Genomic DNA, 18,396 nt, shown 5'->3' with positions numbered 1-18,396 from the left:
ATGCACCAGATTTATGCATTTAAATTTAAAATGAACAAAATTTTCTTTTGGGGAGCAACCCCTAGCCTAGAGGGACCAATGTCTACCCAGCACAGTCTTAAAAAAATCCTGTGGGAAACAAAAATAATATATTTATAATGTAATATGAATATGAATAAACACTGCTACAGCTTCTTGTTGAGCTCAAAAGCCTTTCTACTGTTGTCTAATGTTGGTCCATCTTGTTTACAACTAAATATGATGGAAAAAATCATGCTTGCATTGCATTTACTACAACCCATGTTCTTCTACTACTGTTGAGTTATTTGTTATTTCATATCACATTTGAAGTTGCTCATTTTTAATTCCTTTTCACTCATTATAATACGTTTTGTTATCAATAATATACAGTATTGTTACCTCCAGTGTAGGGCTATTTATACTGGTTCACTGTTTACATGTATTTAAATGTGCCACCCCTCTCTGAGTCTGTGCCCCAGCCTGGCCCCCCCACGAAAAATTGTCTAGACCCGCCCCTGCCAGTAACGTAGCAAATAATAACAAACCACACTCTCCTCAAAGCGAGAATCGTTTATTCGCCCTCTGACTAGAGCCCACCCACCTATCTGCATTTCAACCAATCAGCGAGGATTATTGGACTAACGTCACACAAAGTAGGTAATATTCATACACCATCACCAAGCCGTCGCCATAGTAGGATTCGTACTATTGCCTGTGTGCGCTCTGTGTTGTCCACCGTGTACCAGTCTGAGCGCACGGCGGATCTCCTCACTTTGACCAGAACCATGGCTTGAATTACACTACCAGCGGGCCACCCCATTGTCTAATGGTATTGTTTTAACCAGCATGCGACGCCTTGCTCTGTTCTTCTGACGTGATAAAGAGCCGCTACCCCGGTCGGTTGGGATTAATTTTCTGCGCATCATTTGGACGGGCGTCTCTAGAATGGAGCACATCAGAACACCAAAGGTACTGCTGATGTCCTTTATGTCCCGGACCCGGTGTTTAATTATATCTCACAATGCAGCATTCATCCTCTCGATTTCTTTCATTTTGAATAGCATATGCTTTGGGAAAAAAAACGTAATATTGTTTTCCAAATCAATTTGTAAAATGTATGGTTTGACAGAACAAGCCCAATGATAGGCCACAATGCATCCCCCATTTTCCTTCATCAATTCGAGTGCATTGTAACAAGATCTGAATAATGGTTCTGCCTGAGCACCACTGGTGCACCATGAGAGTCCGCAGATGCCATTTAGTTTTAAATGCATGCTCTTTAGTAAGGTATTTTACTATTTTAATGTAATCAAGGGCAAATTAATCCAGGTTAGGACAAGTACATAGATGATCTGGCCCTAGCTATGCCTCATTTCCTCATCAAATGAAGGTTTTAGAATATGTCAAGTGGGAGAAATGATTAATATTGTAATTATTGCAAAAAATAATTAGCATGACCTTCTGAGCCATTCTATTTTTTGGTAGGGTTAGGGTAGGATGTTCTTTTTCAATTGACAGTATATAATGTATATCACAATGTTTGTAGCATTTAAATGATTATATGTTGCTTTCCAGGTGGAAAATGTGCGTATGTTTGATAAACTGACCCCTAGGAAGTCTATGGTGGGAACATTATACCTCTCCTCTACTCACACTATATTCGTAGAGAACTCGGAGGCCCGCAAAGAGACCTGGGTAGGAATCGAAACCCTTCCATGCAGACATCAAGCTTCCTCCTGAAAATGACCCCAATTGTTTAAACCACAATGAAACAAATCATCCACTATGTTAACTGGTCTTCTATAAATTGCTATAATCAACTGCATTTGTTGTCGCCTTATTCTGCTTTTTATCTGCTATATATGTTAATTTCTAGACAAAAAAAGGTCCTAAAAATATACATATGATTCCAGAGTTGTGCGGGCACTAAAGACCTCTTTTGTTCCGCTAGGTTCTGCACAGTTTGATGAGTAATGTGGAGAGACTCCCGACAAATCCATCAGGAAGTCCTCTCATTATCCGCTGTAAGAACTTCCATGTTTACAGACTGCTGATCCCACTGGAGAAGGACTGTGTTGATGTGCTGGCTTCCCTCACCCGTCTTTCACGCCCAGGTGACGTAAAAATTATATTAAGTACTATAAGTACTATAAATTATTATAAGTACCTCACAAAATGCAATGCTAAACATGGTGCAAAAAATTCAAATATTCATATTCTTTTAAAACATCCCCGAATAGGTTACGCAGAATGTATATTGGCTTTCATTCATCTTTTAGGGTTTAGTTTGGTATTAAAATTAGGGAGTTTCTAGGTTTTTTTTTTTAAAGATTTGAAAGTATGTTTTGTGGATCAAGTAAAATATATGTATAGAAAAACTGGCAGCTTTGGTTGCCAGAAATTCACTGTAAAGAATATGGTGACAATGTTTCAGGTGTTATGGGTTGGGAAATTGGTGATTTGTATATTTTAAAACTTATAACCGTATATTTTATTACGTTATGATAAAATATACTAATTTCCTTGAAGAACAAAATCTGCTTTGATAATCACCATAATAATATAGGTGGTAAAATAGAAAGTCACATGACATATGGCCAGTGCTCAGATGCCATAGACACAGACAAAACACCATCAGGTAAATACACTAAAATAAATAAATAAGGCAGCGGCTATTTGCACTAAGTACATTAGATGCTATTTAGACTAAGTGGAAATGGTGATATATTCAATTTACGCCATTTAAAAGTAGCAGTTCTTATGTGTAAATAGAAATTAGATGCTATTTATACTTTCATTTAGAAGATGCAAACTATTTGCACCTCAGTATTGTTGTACATTAACAGGATACAATAATAACATAGTGTAAATTATTATATTTATTAAAATTATTAAATGGATGCGGACTCGAACCCGGGTCAATCGCGTCAAAACCAAGCTCCATGAGCCTTATGCTCTACTGACTACGCCACTGAAGATGTTGAAACATGTCTTTTTTAATCTTGTGTGGCTCAACCAGGCATTGTTGGGCGGAGCTAGTGCAAATGGCACTTGCAAACAAGGTGCGCTATTTGCACTTGTTGTAAATAGACACTCCAAATAAGTAATAGAAAATGTAACACAAAACTCCTTGATCTGCATTACTGATGACAAAAAGAAGAAACAAAAATAGTTAAATAAAACATAATCATATGTGATGTGTCACTGAGACTTCTGGAAATGTCCTTTTAATGTTTTTCAATGTAAATTATTTCTACTTCAAAAAAGCACAAGTATGTCAGTTTATTTACATTTAAAGTTACATATAATGTGATGTTAAGCCATTTACAGTGTTTCCCCGTATATGGTAAGGTGATTTACAGTTAACCAATAATCAGGTTTTTAGTGTAGCATTTTTACAGTATTTTTCTATTACAAACATTTTATTAGAAATAGTTTAAACTAGTTTCTTGTCAGCTGTGTGCCTCCCTTGGAAGTTATATAACAAATTTACTCACATATGATTTGGCGAAGCATGGTTAATGATCCGTACATTTGCATTTTCTTCTGTGAAAAGTGAACACTGTGGCTTTTTTGCTTAGACAATTCTAGATCTTATCTGTTGCTTCACAGTGCATTATGAAATACACCGTCTGTGAAATGTGGACAATGTCAGAGCACAGTTCTATACAGCTTTGTGAGTTTCAACCATGGGACCCACACACACATTAACTTTTACTTGCGTCTTTCTTTCTCTTTTGCAGAGCGCTATGGAGAGCTGTTTTGCCTCTCTTTTAACCCTAACTTGGATAAAGAGTTAAGGGAAAAGGCCTGGGCCTTCATCGACCTGAAGGCTGAATTCATTCGAATGGGAATACCCAGTAACCTCTGGCATGTCACAGCAGCCAATCACGAGCACAGAGTCAGTATGAGCTCAGATGCCTGTTAACCATCAGGGTCATTAAACATGATTTTCTTTTCCACAAAATGTCAGAGATCAGTGTTTGAGTTTTATGGGTATATATTTTAAGGTTTTATCAGTACCTTAAATTACACTACTAAAACCAATATTAAACATGATGTGTGGATTTTTTTCTGGTTGTGATGTATATGAAAACTGAACAAGGGTAGAAGACTATGTACTCTTGATGAGGTATAGTTAGCCCAAAATGTAATTTTTGTTTGTAGTTTCAAACCCATGGCTTGCTTTCTTCTGTGGAAAATAAAAGCTATCCCGAATCTCGTATTAATCAAGCTAATGATGTTAACAGTGACACCTCTGATTGGTGGATTTTTCACTAGGATTATGGGTAGTTCTTCATTGGGGGTTTGGCTAGTAAACACGATATGTAAAAAATAAAATTGAAATGCTGCTTCTACAAAAGCATGTATCACTGCTTGGCAAGTTCAGAGCTGACGGTCTCAGAGGCAGAGCAAATTATAATATTTTGATAAAAAAATCAAAGCACAGGACCTTGCATAAGCACAGGAATGTTTCTTAAACAGGGCCACTGTTGACCTTAGGAATGTAAAACAACAGTTGTAATCTGAATATTTTGATTGGCAGTTGTGTGACTCTTACCCGTCGGAGCTGTATGTGCCAAAGTCAGCCTCTCCTGCTGTCATTGTGGGCAGTGCCAAGTTCCGGAGTCGAGGACGACTTCCTGTTCTCTCCTACTACCACAGAGACACCAGTGTAAGTGCAAAAATAATGATGATAAAAGCTTTGACTTTTTACACTAAACCCAATATGTTATGTTGTCTTCACCTCCCCACTTTTAAAATTCTCACACCATTGCTTTTCTAGGCGTCAATCTGTCGGAGCAGTCAGCCTCTTTCTGGTTTCAGTGCACGCTCCTCAGATGATGAGCAGATGCTGCAGGCCATTATGAAGTCAAACCCTGTCAGCGAGTACATGTATGTGGTGGACACAAGGCCAAAGGTGAGAACACACACATACACACACAAACACAAAAACAAACGGACAAGCTGTTGAGATTTAGATGGGGTAGTTTGAAAGTTTTTTTTTATCTATGTCTGTTTGTCTGTCTGTTTAATACTCTACCACTCAAAAGTTTGGGTGGCTAAGATTTCTTTTCTTTTATGTTTAAAAAAAAAAGTCTTATGTTTTCAAATGCTGCATTTATTTTTATCAGTTAAAACAGTAACATTTAATTTTGACATATTACAATTTAAAAAAAAAATGTTTTGTATTAGAATATATTTAAAAATGTAATTTATTTCTGTGATAGAAAATCTCAATTTTCAGCATCACTACTCCAGTTTTCAGTGTCACATGATCCTTCAGAAATCATTTTTATATGCTGATTGGGTGATCAAGTTACATTTCTTAGTATATCACAATTGAAAATGGTTGTGCTGCTTAATGTTTTTGTGGAAACTGTGATGCATTTATTATTTGATGAATAGAAAGTTTAAAAGACAGGATTTAAAAAAGAAAGAAAAGGAATTGTCCTTGTAACAATTTAAAAGTTTTTACTGGTTACTATTGACCAATTTAATGCATTTTTGCCAGATAAAAGTATTAACCCCCCCCCCCCCCCCCCCCTTTTTTTTTATGTTTAACTCTTTCCCCACCATTGACTGAATTTTCCAACCGGCTTTCTGTATTTTCACTGTTATACAGTAGAGGGCGCTATTATGCATCTTCTGAAAAAGTAATGAATCTCCCAATCAAAACACAGGAGAAAAAGAAGCAGAAACAAGCAATCACAGATGTAAGCATATGCAAATGCAAAATAGTGCGTTCATCAACATTAAACAGCATATAAATCAAAACCGCCTAATTTTAATGAATGAAATGTCAACCCAGGACAAGCTATAGGACTGTGAAGCTTTGGGGATGTTGATGATCATCGTTCTGAATTTGATCCATACATAGTCTTTGACCACAGCCTGATTTTCTCAGCTTTTGCATAAGAGATTGTTTTTTATGAAACTTACCCACATTCAAGTGTTGATAAAAAAAATCATTAAGCCAGAATAAAATAAAACACAGGCTCTTTTCTTTATTTTGATATATTGCATGTTCAGATATTCATAGAATAAAATATTCTGGGGGCCATGAAAATGTTGGTGTTGACTGGCAACTTTTTTTTTTTTTACACTGACGGGGAATGCGTGTATATTGATATTTGTATCCAGAAATATATTTGGCTTTGTATATATAACTTAAAGAAATTGTGTTTTTTTTGTTTTTTGCATAGCGACATTTAAGCTCCACCCACTCCCCAAATTAGTGTAATGTACTATATCATAATGTACCATACCATAACTATACCAGTAGAATTCCATAATGTACCATAGTGTAAATAATCATAAATACTAGCAGTATTGTGTTTTTGAAAAACTGTTTTTAACTACTTTCAGCTGAATGCCATGGCTAATCGTGCTGCAGGGAAGGGCTACGAGAATGAAGACCACTACACTAACATAAAACTGCAGTTCATTGGCATAGAAAACATCCATGTCATGAGGAACAGCCAACAGAAGCTTATAGATGGTAGACAGATTAATCATTATTATTCTTATACCAGCACATACCTGTCTGGTGATCACTTGCTATCTATATGAAAAATCACTTTTTCTGTCTCTTTGTTGCAGTTGGTGATCTCGTGGCTCCCACCATGAGTGATTTCCTGTGGGGTCTGGAGAACTCTGGGTGGCTAAAACACATCAAAGCTATACTAGATGCTGGAGTCTTCATTGCAAAGGCAATATATTTTTTTACAAAGTTTATAAAGATAATTTATGTCTGGTTTAATTCTGGTTAAAGAAAAATGTGGTAACATTTACAACAAAAATGGAATGGTAATACCTAATTAGAAAACCTAAGTACGAAGAGCATATGATTATTAATCACATGTATTATTCTGTTCATGTGTGTCCACAGGCAGTGGCGGAGGATGGAGTGAGTGTTCTAGTGCACTGTTCAGACGGATGGGACAGAACAGCTCAGGCCTGTTCGGTGGCTAGTGTACTACTAGATTCATACTACAGGACTATCAAGGGACTGATGGTAATAATAACAACTTAATTTTCAAAACAGTGCTAGTCTTACATCATCTATAAAGACTAAATTTGTAAAAAAAAAAAAAATTTTGCCAGTATTTAAACACAAGTTTTCTTCTTTTATAGGTTCTGATTGAAAAGGACTGGGTGTCATTTGGACACAAGTTTTCCCACAGGTTTGTTTTTCTCATTTGAATTTACATGTTTCTGGACTGACATTGGACATGTGTGACGAGTGCTGGCAAAAGGAGTCGGAATGCGCACAGGATAATTTGAAACTACTGGCAAAACAAGTGAAAAATGTAGGTTTTGATCGATTTTGAGGTTTTCACAGAAAATGAGTTAATTAAGCCCTTGTCTCCAAATAGCAATTAAACATCTAAAAGTATCTTTATTTGTACGTTTTCAGAGAAGAGTACCTTTTCTTTGTCTGTGAAAACGATCTTACTCGTGCTGACTGACAGATCCAACACGTGCGCACAAAGACCCCTCAGACTGAGCACAATCCCCATATACACAGAACTACAGTACTTCAAAATATCTGTCTTGGCTAGTATTCACGCAATCATTATCTGTTATGTCTTAAGTGAACGTTTGGTTAACTGTTTGGGAAAAACATCTGATGTTACATTATTATAAACAATATACTGTATACAGTAGGTCTTAATATACAGGCTGTGTGTTTCATTAATGTTAATCAAACAATTGTGGTACACTAAAAAAATTGTGCTATATGACACTAAAAGTGGTTCTTTGGCTCGTAATCATAGGAGAACCACTTTAAGTGCTGTATAGCACCAAATCTTGGTGCTTCAGTGGTTCTTCACCGGTTCTTTGGCTGAGGTGCTATATAGCACCGCTGACTGAGGTGCTATATAGCACCGCTACCATATACTGAACATGTTAAAGGGTTAGTTCACCCAAAAATGAAAATTCTGTCATTAATTACTTACCCTCATGTCGTTCGACACCCGTCAGACCTCCGTTCATCTTCGGAACAGAAATTAAGATATTTTAGTTGAAATCTGATGCCTCTGAAAGTCCTCCATTGGCTCAATGGTACTCTACACTCTCAAGACCCTTAAAAGGTACTAAAGACGTCGTTACAAAGTCCATCTCACTACAGTGGTTCTAAAATAACTTTATGAATCGGCGACAATAGTTTTTGTGTGCAAAAAAACCCCCTAAATGACGACTTACATAGTGATGACGATTTCAAAACAAAGCATCATGAAGCTTCGAAGCGTTATGAATCACTGAGTCGATTCAGCGGTTTGAATCGCCAAATTTCAGCAGTTTGGCGGTTTGACACGCGATCCGAATCATCATTCGGCTCAGTGATTCATAACGCTTCGAAGCTTCATGATGCTTTGTTTTGAAATCGTCATCACTATGTAAGTCGTTATTTAGGGGTTTTTTGCGCACAAAAACTATTGTCGCCGATTCATAAAGTTATTTTAGAACCACTGTAGTGAGATGGACTTTGTAACGACGTCTTTAGTACCTTTTAAGGGTCTTGAGAGTGTAGAGTACCATTGAGCCAATGGAGGACTTTCAGAGGCATCAGATTTCAACTAAAATATCTTAATTTCTGTTCCGAAGATGAACAGAGGTCTGACGGGTGTCGAACGACATGAGGGTAAGTAATTAATGACAGAATTTTCATTTTTGGGTGAACTAACCCTTTAAGATATGGTGATATATAGCACCAAAAGTGGTTCCCCTATGATTATGAGCCAAGAACCACTTTTAGTGCCATATAGCACCAGAGTGTATCATGGAAAAAGTTATATATATTATACACACACACAGTATACATAAATTGTTTTCTTATAGATATTTGGTGTTGACTTGGTGTGTGTCAAATTTGGTGTTATTACTAGGGATTTTAAGGTATGGTTAATAGGTCATTTTTTGTTTTGGATCCTTTCATAAAATTGACAATGCTGACTCTAACGACTTTAAACAGACCTTTTTTGTCCGATTCAAAAAAATCATACACCATTTTGAAGGTTTTTTTAGTGAATGTGAAAATAAAAAGTCATTTTTGAAAATTTGCCCATTCCGACTCATTTTGCCGGCACGGGTCACATATGTTGTTTTTTTTGTATTCATTGAATGGCATGATTGAATTGAAGAACAGCTTTCTGTGAATCTCCTCTACTGTTTTTGTTGTGCATGGATAACATGTGAAACCAGAAAGGCCTCATTACTCAATCCACAACTGTATACTGCATGACTCATGGTTTAGTCACAGTATCTGTTAAGACTTTGTGTCTCTAAGCTTTAGCTGAGCCTCTACGATCTAAGCATGAAATGCTACATGGTCTGTTTACCAAAAAATAAAAATTTTCTTATGACACAAAATATATGTATTTTTAAAGAATGTTCCCATTTTATAGCAAAAGCTTACATGCCCATAGGCAAAAAATGTATAGGCATAAATAATGTGGTTTATACAACTCTTCAACAAATGACATAGTCTTCTGAAGTCATACGATTTTTTTAATGTTTACGTTGATATTTACAGATGAAATGTAGTTTGTATATGCACATATTTAAATTTGGCAACACCACTGGTCCTTTCTTGTTTTGTAGTATGACGCACCGATGTGAAATATGTAAAAGTGCGTATGAAATCTGAGAAAAGGAAAGTTTGGAATTAAATAAGGATAAATGATGACATCATTTTTGAAAGAGGAAGTATATCATTAGGCCGTGTGTCCACCAAAGCATTTTTTCACGCATTTTTAAAATGCCACAATGTAACGAGGCGCTGAGCATCTATTTCGTGCTCAAGCATTGAGTGCTCTGAGTGTTTTACTGCTTGCTGAGAGTTGAAGAATATTCAACTTTGAGTAAAACGCAGCGCTCATCACTGTCCCTTTTCACCCAGCCGTCCAATCACAGTGGAGGAGGGGCGGGACAATGAGTTAGTCAGCACGACAAACCGCCACATTCGGCTTGTACAACGTCGCTAGATGACAACAAGCAGCATAATAATGGAACAAAATCATTTAAAACAAGAGCCAGAGCAAATACTTTACATTTGTATCTGCATTTTTATATAGAATCAATACAGAAACTATCTGTGAAATTTAATTTTGTCAACTAACACTTCTGCGGATATTCTGTATCATAACAAGCAAAGAGTGTCAACTGGAAGAAGAAAAAAACGAACGTTTTCAGCAGAGCGCCTAGCGTTTTCACATGGCTAAAAATGCTTTGGTGGACAAGCGGCCTTACTTCTACTATTTAATTACATTTCATCTTTATTTATTAATATAATAGGTTACACTTCAGATATTCTACTAACCATAAGTAACTTTGCAACTACATGTCAACTAACTCGCATTAGTGTATTAGTAGACTGTTAGGTTAGGGTTCAGGTTAGTAGAATAAGTGGCCCCACTTTATATTAGGTGGCATTAAGTACTATGTACTTTCATCAAAAAATAAGTACAATGTACAATTTGTGTTCAAATTGTATTGCAAAAAACTTTTTCTGATCTTGAGGTGGGATACGGGTAGGGTTAGGGAGAGGTGTGGTGCTATGGGTAAGTTTAAGGGTAGGGTTAAGTATAAGGGAAGTGTCAACTGTGTAATTACAAATGTAACTACAGAAATTTAATTACAGATGTTATTACATGCAGGTATTTTTTAAAATGTAAGTACATTGTAAAAACATGTATGTACACAATAAGTGCATTGTATCAAACGATTAATAAAAATGTTAGTACATAGTAGTTAAGGCCACCTTATATAAAGTTTGTCCGAATAAGTTGACATGTACTTGCAAAGTTACTTGTATTCAGTAGAATGTCTGTTGGGACCATTAAAATAGTGACAGTCTACAAATACTCTAATGACTGGTAGTTGCAAAATTACTTATAGTTAGTAGAATGTCAAAAGTGGACTGTCGTTATAAAGTGTTACCATAAAATCTTCTACAATCAGGTACGCTCATCTTGACGGTGACCCTAAGGAGGTTTCCCCAGTTATGGACCAGTTTCTGGAGTGTGTGTGGCAGCTGATGCAGCAGTTCCCCTGTGCGTTTGAGTTCAATGAGCGATTCCTCATACAGCTACACACTCACATCTACTCCTGCCAGTACGGGAACTTCATCGGCAATTGCCAGAAAGAAAGGAGTTACTTGAAGTAAGAACACCAACCACATTTTGCCACTTTTAAGGATGTTTAGTAGGACAAGAGAAGAGGGGCGAACAGGACCAGCAAAATTTGTCAGACTTGTACTCGCACCAGCTGCAGGAGCACTTGCGGCTCAACGTGTCAGAGCCTGTAGGCTAACAGCTAGGTCACAGCTTTGACAGAAATGTATTACTTTTAGAACTGTGATAGTTATAGATGTACTAGTATAGATGCCCACAGTCTGTTTACTGGCAAATTGCCCAAAAATGGCAGGATCCAAACAGATGCCATTGCTACGTAGCGTTTGTGAGTCCAGGTGCACAGGTTTTTATGAACGGGTGCCGGATTGATATTATGACGGCTCCTAAAGGCCCAGACACAACAAACCAAGATCAAAGAACTAGTAGCGACTGTGGATCAAAGAACTAGTAGTGACTGTGGTTTGAACTCATGTCGCTTGCGTCTGGACCAAAAACTTGGCTGCATCCAAAATCGCATACTTTCCCATTATATACAGTAGTAGGCGAAAAACAGTATGTGAGAAAGAAGTATGTCCGAATGAATTCACAGTATAAAAGAGTTGGCAAAAAGTACCCAGATGACGACCTTCTTCCGGCGAGATTCTGAAGTGTGCATACGATAGACACTTTACTAGTATCCCATGAGGCCACGGGAGAGGATTTATGAATGGCAGGGAAGCAACGTAACTAATGCTAGTAGGTTACATCATAAAGACAACTTGGCAAATGTATTATGTTCAGATTACAATCGTAACACACACATTCATACTATATAGAACATACTTTTTTTAGTGGTCGTGTAGGAATTACTTATTCAAAATAAGTCCCTATTCAAGAGAGTATGCGATTTTGGACGCAGCCCTTGTGTTTGAACATTGCAAAGACTGCAGCCAATGGCCAACGACTATGTACATATTGCATCTGCGTGAGAGGAAACAACTCTCCATACCAGCAGGTGGCAGTGGTCTGTATTTGTCAATCAAAATGGGATACTGGAAGATCTAGGACTGTGGCTATACACAAACTGTAAACAAATGCTGCGCCCAAAATCGTGTATTGCCTAATATGTACTTTTGCGACTGTTAAAATGGATGTTCTGTAATAGTGTGAAAATGGGTGGTATGAATTAAATTTGAATATACTACATCCGTTATGTTGTCACTGCTATGTGACCCCTGTTTGCTATTCACAACTCTTCTCCTGTGATCTCATGGGATGGTACAGTGTTCATCAGATGCACACTTTAGAACCTGGAAGTAGTACCCTGCTAAAAAATCCATCTTAAACCAGAATATGTTGGTCCAGGCTGGTTGGATCTGGTATAGTGCTGGTCTACTGGTGAACTAGCATAGCCATAAGGTTCTCAAGGGTTAGGGTTAACCAAAACTGAGCTGGTGTAGCTGAATAAATGTTACAAAGCTGAGACCACGGGTTCACTAAGCTGAAAAGCTATTAAGAGTGATCGCAGATGGGCGCCGCCAATACAACATGCTCAATCTGCCGAAAAGCTACCAATGGGGGTCTGGCTAGTGCCAACGGTGTGGAACACACCAAAAACTAGGCCAGATGTCTGCGTGGTGTGGAGGCCAGACTGAGAAGCTCTCTGTGAAATGAGCAAAACAAGAATTATGGTTCATCCCTTTATATGTTGTTTAGTAGGGCTGCGCAATATATCGAAATTATCGAAATATCACAAATGTACATATCGCAATATGAATATCGCTAGGGCACGCAATATCTGAATGATTTTAATAGGCAACTTCATCATTGTGAAAAGTATGTTTTAGGTTGATGCAGATAGCAGAGAATAGACTGAGCACATGACTGTTACTTATGCTTGATGTTAAAAAGAGTTATTAAATGCAATAACTTGCGAAAAACAACTCCTTGCAGTCTCGTGCTGTCTGCTGTCTGACACACACACCGAAACAAGCCATTCTTTTTTTTCATGTCTTGTTACACTCTCGAACAGTCAAATACACACACAGTTATGTCTTGATGAGTATTCATGTAAACCCAGTCGGTTATGCTTTAAGTGAAAGATTTCAGTTGGGGAATGAAATAGATTTTATACACTTAAAGCAATATCGTATCACATATTGAATATCGCATTATTTAACAAGGATATCACATTTTTCTTCAATATCGCACAGCCCTATTGTTTAGATTTTCTTCCTGTCTAAAGGGCCAGAATAAACTGCAAAGCTGACTAAACAAACATGCCAGTACTTCTTCAAAAAAGGAGTTCCATATTCAAAACGCTTTACTGATGACAATAGAGTTTACAACTTCAGCAATCAAAAAACTGAGGTTGAGATTTTTTTTTTTTTTTTCATGGTTGTGGTAAGCCCTTGATATAGAATCGATTTTCAAACAAAAGGTATTCTAACTGTTGGATCAGCTTGGTTTCATTACCTTCATGTGCTAGTTTACTCAGTCAATCTCCTTCTTTGTACACTATACAGGTTACAAGAGCGAACACACTCCTTGTGGCCACACCTGTGGGAGAACCGGGCCGAATACACAAACCCTCTGTTCAGGACAGACCACAGCCAAACACAGGGTGTTCTGAAACCTCTCACCACTGCCTACTGCTTCAAGTAAGTCAACATGATTTGAATGGCCCTGATGCCTTTAAACAATCATATAAACTTTTTTAATGTCCCCTTAAGTTATACAATAGTCGTGCTTTCTTCTAATTTGGCTGAGAGATGACAGCTCCATACTGTAAGAATGAGAAATGAAACTATACTGGACACAAAATAGCTTGCAGTGACACATTTTTTCAGCCAATGTAGCAATAGAAAAGGGTGTTGGATTTCTTTAAATAAGAATTAAAGGGGGAAAATAAACTTGTTAATTTTTTACACCAAGGCACTTTAGTGTATTTTGGGTAAGTGCTACTTTTTGATGTAATTTACTAGGGTGTTTTAATTTAGGCTAATCCAATCCTAAGGTGCTTATAGAATGAGAGTTTAACAAATAACATCCATGTTCTTGATCAAAAAGCCTCCTCAAGGGACTTTCAGTAGTGTTTGAGGAAGAGAGAAAAGGGGAGTTTCAGAAAAAATAAATGACGGGCTTTTTAGGTATGTTACCTGGAGGCACAGTGTGACAGTAGATATAAACCAGTTTTACTTAGTAAAAACAGCAGAGGACAAAGCTTATGCCAACCATTGTATTATTCTTATTGGTGAATTTGACTTTAGACTAACTTCTACTTAACAGATTTGAATAAAACATCTAATTTCCTAATTATTTACTTCAAATAAATGAATCACATAAAATTAAAATGTTATTTAAATATTAGGTACAAAACTAAATAGCTTAATAGATATTCATCCATACATCTACATTCATCCACATCTACAGACAATTTAGTGTCTCTAATTTTCCCATGCTGCTTTTTTCCTCACCAAAACATAAATACATTTCCAAATTCAAAATAATTTTCATTAATTGAAATAAAGCGTAGAGAACATAAAAATATTATATGATAAACTTAAACGTAATTTTTTTAAAATATTTCATTGGCAACTAAAACTAAATAAATTAAAGCTAAATATTACTAAATATATACACAAAACACACACACACGCATGTATATTTAAAATTATATTTTGAAGAATATGGGTAACCAAGCAGTTGATGGGGCCCCATAGTCTGCAAGTATGATGTCACTTTGTAGGCCAATCGGCAGTTGGCATCACACTGGTTCCCTTGACAAAAAACCAATAGGATTGTCCCATATGCATTTGGATTATCGCAAATAAACAAGCTCTGTGATCAAGATAATTTTCACAGATGAACACAACTTTTATTAATTTTGAAGCCTAAATGCAGTCGCCAGAAGAAAAAAGCTAAAGGTAGGCTATAAGCAAAATTACACCACTGTCCCATGACTTCAACATCACCATCACTAAGCATCTTACAACAGTTCAGTTTTTATCTAAAAACATGTTCTCAAAAAGTCTGAGTTATAATTGTGCTCTTATAAACTAGTATAAGCATAATGAGGCTGTTAAACTGGACTGAGCTTACCTGTTCGGCGTGACCACATTTAATGTCCCGGATAGCCTCTGTAGTCCCATTTAGCCACATTTCAAGACGCGTAACAGCTTCAAAAAATCATGAGTGGGGTAATACTGGTGTATTTTATGTCGTAGAATAAAATGTGAAAGTGTCTTGAGCTTGGGTTCTCCACAGACCTTATTTCAGCCATTTAACCAAAATCCAATTTTAAAAAAAAACATAGACTTAGGGACGATGGAACCGGAAATGCTAAAATGCTATCTTGTTTCCGCTTTTTGGCCTACAATTTTACGTCACAATTTTACGTGGCTGAAGAATCAATGAATATGCTTACAAATTTAAAGGTGCAGTGTGTAATATTTATGAGGATCTATTGACAGAAATGCAATATAATATATATAACTGTTTTCAGCAGTGGTGTATAAAGTACCTTACATAATGTGCCGTTCTGTTTTTATTACCTTAGAATGAGCCATTTCTATTTACATATAGAATGTATATGTACATATACACCGGTCCCCTTACAGTAAAATTGCCTTTTTGCGTCGCCATGTTTCTACAGTAGCCCTAAACGGACAAACTGCTCTACAGAGCGCTAGCTACTCCCTGCTGTCTCAGACGACGACGATCTTTGTCCTGTGTCGGCCACCGTAGCTTCTCTGTGTTTCGAAAGGGAGGGTGATCGGTGGGCGGTTGCGATTCGCAACTTCACCACTAGATGCCGCTAAAATTTACACAGTGCACCTTTAAATAAAAATGCATGTGCAACAATGGCATTAACATTTTAAAACGCGGGACTCTGTGTGACCAAGACAAAGGCATTATGTTCTTGCTAAGTGAATAAAATGTTTTTTTTATTTTTATTTTTTTATTAATCAATTAAAAATTATGATCTAGGTTTTGGAAGGGGATGTACGGCCGTGCAGAGAAAAGTGTGGCTTTACAGTCTCCAGCCGATTGCCTGAACGCAGTAAGGGAGGAGTCACAGCAATTGGAGGAGGAGCTTAGCACCCACCAGGAGGTACCACGGGAGACGGACGCTGGACAAGGCATACACATGCATGCATAAATATCACATATGTATCATAAGCATTTGAAAACGCATCACCAAGTAGCCATCGCCCTCTCTGGGATGGGATTCATTCTGATATTACACATTACAGTATGCTAGTGTTCCATTTCAAACAGTCCATTAGAATTGAATGTGTTCCTTTTATCTGCTGCACTGATGTAAAATTGGCATCTTCAAACTCCCTCACTTAAACAGAGACTTGCCGAGCTGAAGGAGAAGACGACTTCAGGGGACAGGAAGAAGACCAAGAAGTTGTCTGAACGGGCCCGCCGGCCAATTCCAAGCGAGTGTGAACTCGGCAGCCCACTGGACTATTTCACCACCCCGAGAAGCGAGAAACACACTCCTTCCTTCACACTGCCACTAGAGCTAGCAGCCCAACCTAAGAGCGGTGACCCTGATGACCTTTCAACCTGCAGTGATTTTGAATCGGGCGTGGCTGACCTCAGTAGCCACTCCTCCAGTGCTGGAGATGACGCTAAGGACCCCGATTAGGACGAGGTGCTCAAAACAAACGCCTGAACTAAAACAGAACTGGTGACAATGGGGGATACAAGCACAGTAACCGGTATCAATCTGGGAACTATGTTGTATTTTTAATGTTATTTTATTTGTTTTAAATTTTTATTTTTTTTAATCTGTGTGAATTTATATTTAAGTATGTGCACAATATCCAAGAGTCTGGCAATAAGACCATATTCCATTATAGTAAAGTTATTTCCCGTTTAGTATTTTAAGCTTTGGTTTGACTGTGTATATTTCGCTGTCTGATTCTTCAAGTCATTTTTTTTGTCTTGACATTTTCCAGACATTTTAACTATGTTCGAAACAGCATATTACCATACTACTCATACTAATACACAGAACATATATCAGATACCCAGAATACATACTACAGTGCATTTGCCAAAATACACACTGCTTAAAACACCGTGTCCCACAAAGCATTGCATAAACAATTTTTTTCCCGATCGTTCTTGATTACCAATATTTTTTTATTATTTGTTTGAGAAATGTCGCAACTGTTTCATTTCACCATATGCTAGATGACCGTAGAGTAGCATACTGTTGTTTGAAATGTACTGCATTTTATAATGCTTTCTACTTACTACATACAGCAGGCGGTATAGAGTACGCTAGTTTTGCATTCCAAACATAGCTCATATCTTCATGGAAATTGGACTGTAGCTATCAAGACCATCAGATTCCCACCTGCGCATTTCATTTGTATTCATACTAGGAACTCTTAAATAGAAATAGTGAGAATTTGCTGTATATGTGAAAACAAGAACTGTCACCCACATTACATTTACTTCCCATTTCAGTAACTGTAGTCATTCTCTGACAAATAGACAATCAATCCCTCACACATCCATGTGATTAACTTTTCAGCTGTACCAGTAGGTTTTGTCTGGAACATATGAATATAGGGCAAATGCACTCAATAAAGTGTTTGCCAAACAGCATATCTGGAGCCAATTTTTACTGAGAATGCTAGTGCTAAATGGTGTGTTACATGAATCTGGGTACTTGAGCTCAAGTTATAGTCATTCTTTGATGAACGTTATAGTGAAATGAGTAATTAGCGGCATTAACTCTTTCCCCACCAGCATGGGGACCAAAAATAAATTGCCAGTCACCGCCAGCTTTTTTGATCATTTTCACAAAAATGTCATTGCCCCAGAAAAACGGGTTGTATGAATATCTGAACATACAGGGAGTGCAGAATTATTAGGCACGTTGATTTTCTGATCATATTTTTTTTCCAGGCACATTTGACCATTTCCAAACCACAGTAATCCTAATAACTACTATTGATTTAGTATTTAATAATGTATAAGTGATATATAATTGTTCATGAAGGCTGGAAATGAAAATCACCTTATATTCAGGTGTGCAGAATTATTAGGCATGTTTTCTTTTACAGATAAATTGAGCCAAAAAAGAGATTTAACTCAGACTGAAAAGTCAAAAAGTATTAAATGCCCATGAGAAGGGTGCAATACTAATGCAATACTAGACATTGCAGTTAAGGCATGACCATTGGACAGTGAAATGCTTGTTGGGTCAGCTGGGTCAGACAAAAACATGTGGCGGAGAAAAGACACCTGT

General features: G+C 37.2%; 1 protein-coding gene across 2 annotated transcripts; it reads left to right on the top strand.

Moving 5' to 3' along the window:
* Nucleotides 1–690: 690 nt before the first annotated feature.
* Nucleotides 691–17,749, top strand: mtmr7b (myotubularin related protein 7b). 2 transcript variants are annotated; one of them, XM_079813644.1, is made up of 14 exons: nucleotides 691–969; nucleotides 1,576–1,695; nucleotides 1,952–2,114; nucleotides 3,744–3,901; nucleotides 4,547–4,675; nucleotides 4,787–4,921; nucleotides 6,370–6,502; nucleotides 6,604–6,713; nucleotides 6,893–7,018; nucleotides 7,138–7,187; nucleotides 10,969–11,169; nucleotides 13,646–13,780; nucleotides 16,110–16,233; nucleotides 16,480–17,749. In XM_079813644.1, exons 1-14 carry the CDS (start codon nucleotides 946–948, stop codon nucleotides 16,777–16,779), a joined length of 1,908 nt encoding a protein of 635 aa, XP_079669770.1. In that variant the 5' UTR covers nucleotides 691–945; the 3' UTR covers nucleotides 16,780–17,749. The 2 variants fall into 2 exon arrangements, with proteins under 2 accessions (XP_079669770.1, XP_079669771.1); XM_079813645.1 differs by having other exon boundaries at nucleotides 16,110–16,261.
* The last annotated feature ends 647 nt before the right edge of the window (nucleotides 17,750–18,396 follow it).

This window comes from Gobio gobio (genome assembly GCF_949357685.1).
Source record: "Gobio gobio genome assembly, chromosome: 3".
Taxonomy (NCBI): Eukaryota; Metazoa; Chordata; class Actinopteri; order Cypriniformes; family Gobionidae; genus Gobio; species Gobio gobio.
Note: the sequence above shows the minus strand (reverse complement) of the source record. Positions and strands in the feature narration are given on the sequence as shown.

Coding starts and splice junctions, on each gene's coding strand:
- mtmr7b (XM_079813644.1), top strand. CDS start 946: ATGGAGCACATCAGAACACCAAAG. Junction 6,714..6,892: donor CTGGAGTCTTCATTGCAAAG/GCAATATATTTT, acceptor GTGTGTCCACAG/GCAGTGGCGGAGGATGGAGT. Junction 16,234..16,479: donor AGCTTAGCACCCACCAGGAG/GTACCACGGGAG, acceptor TCACTTAAACAG/AGACTTGCCGAGCTGAAGGA.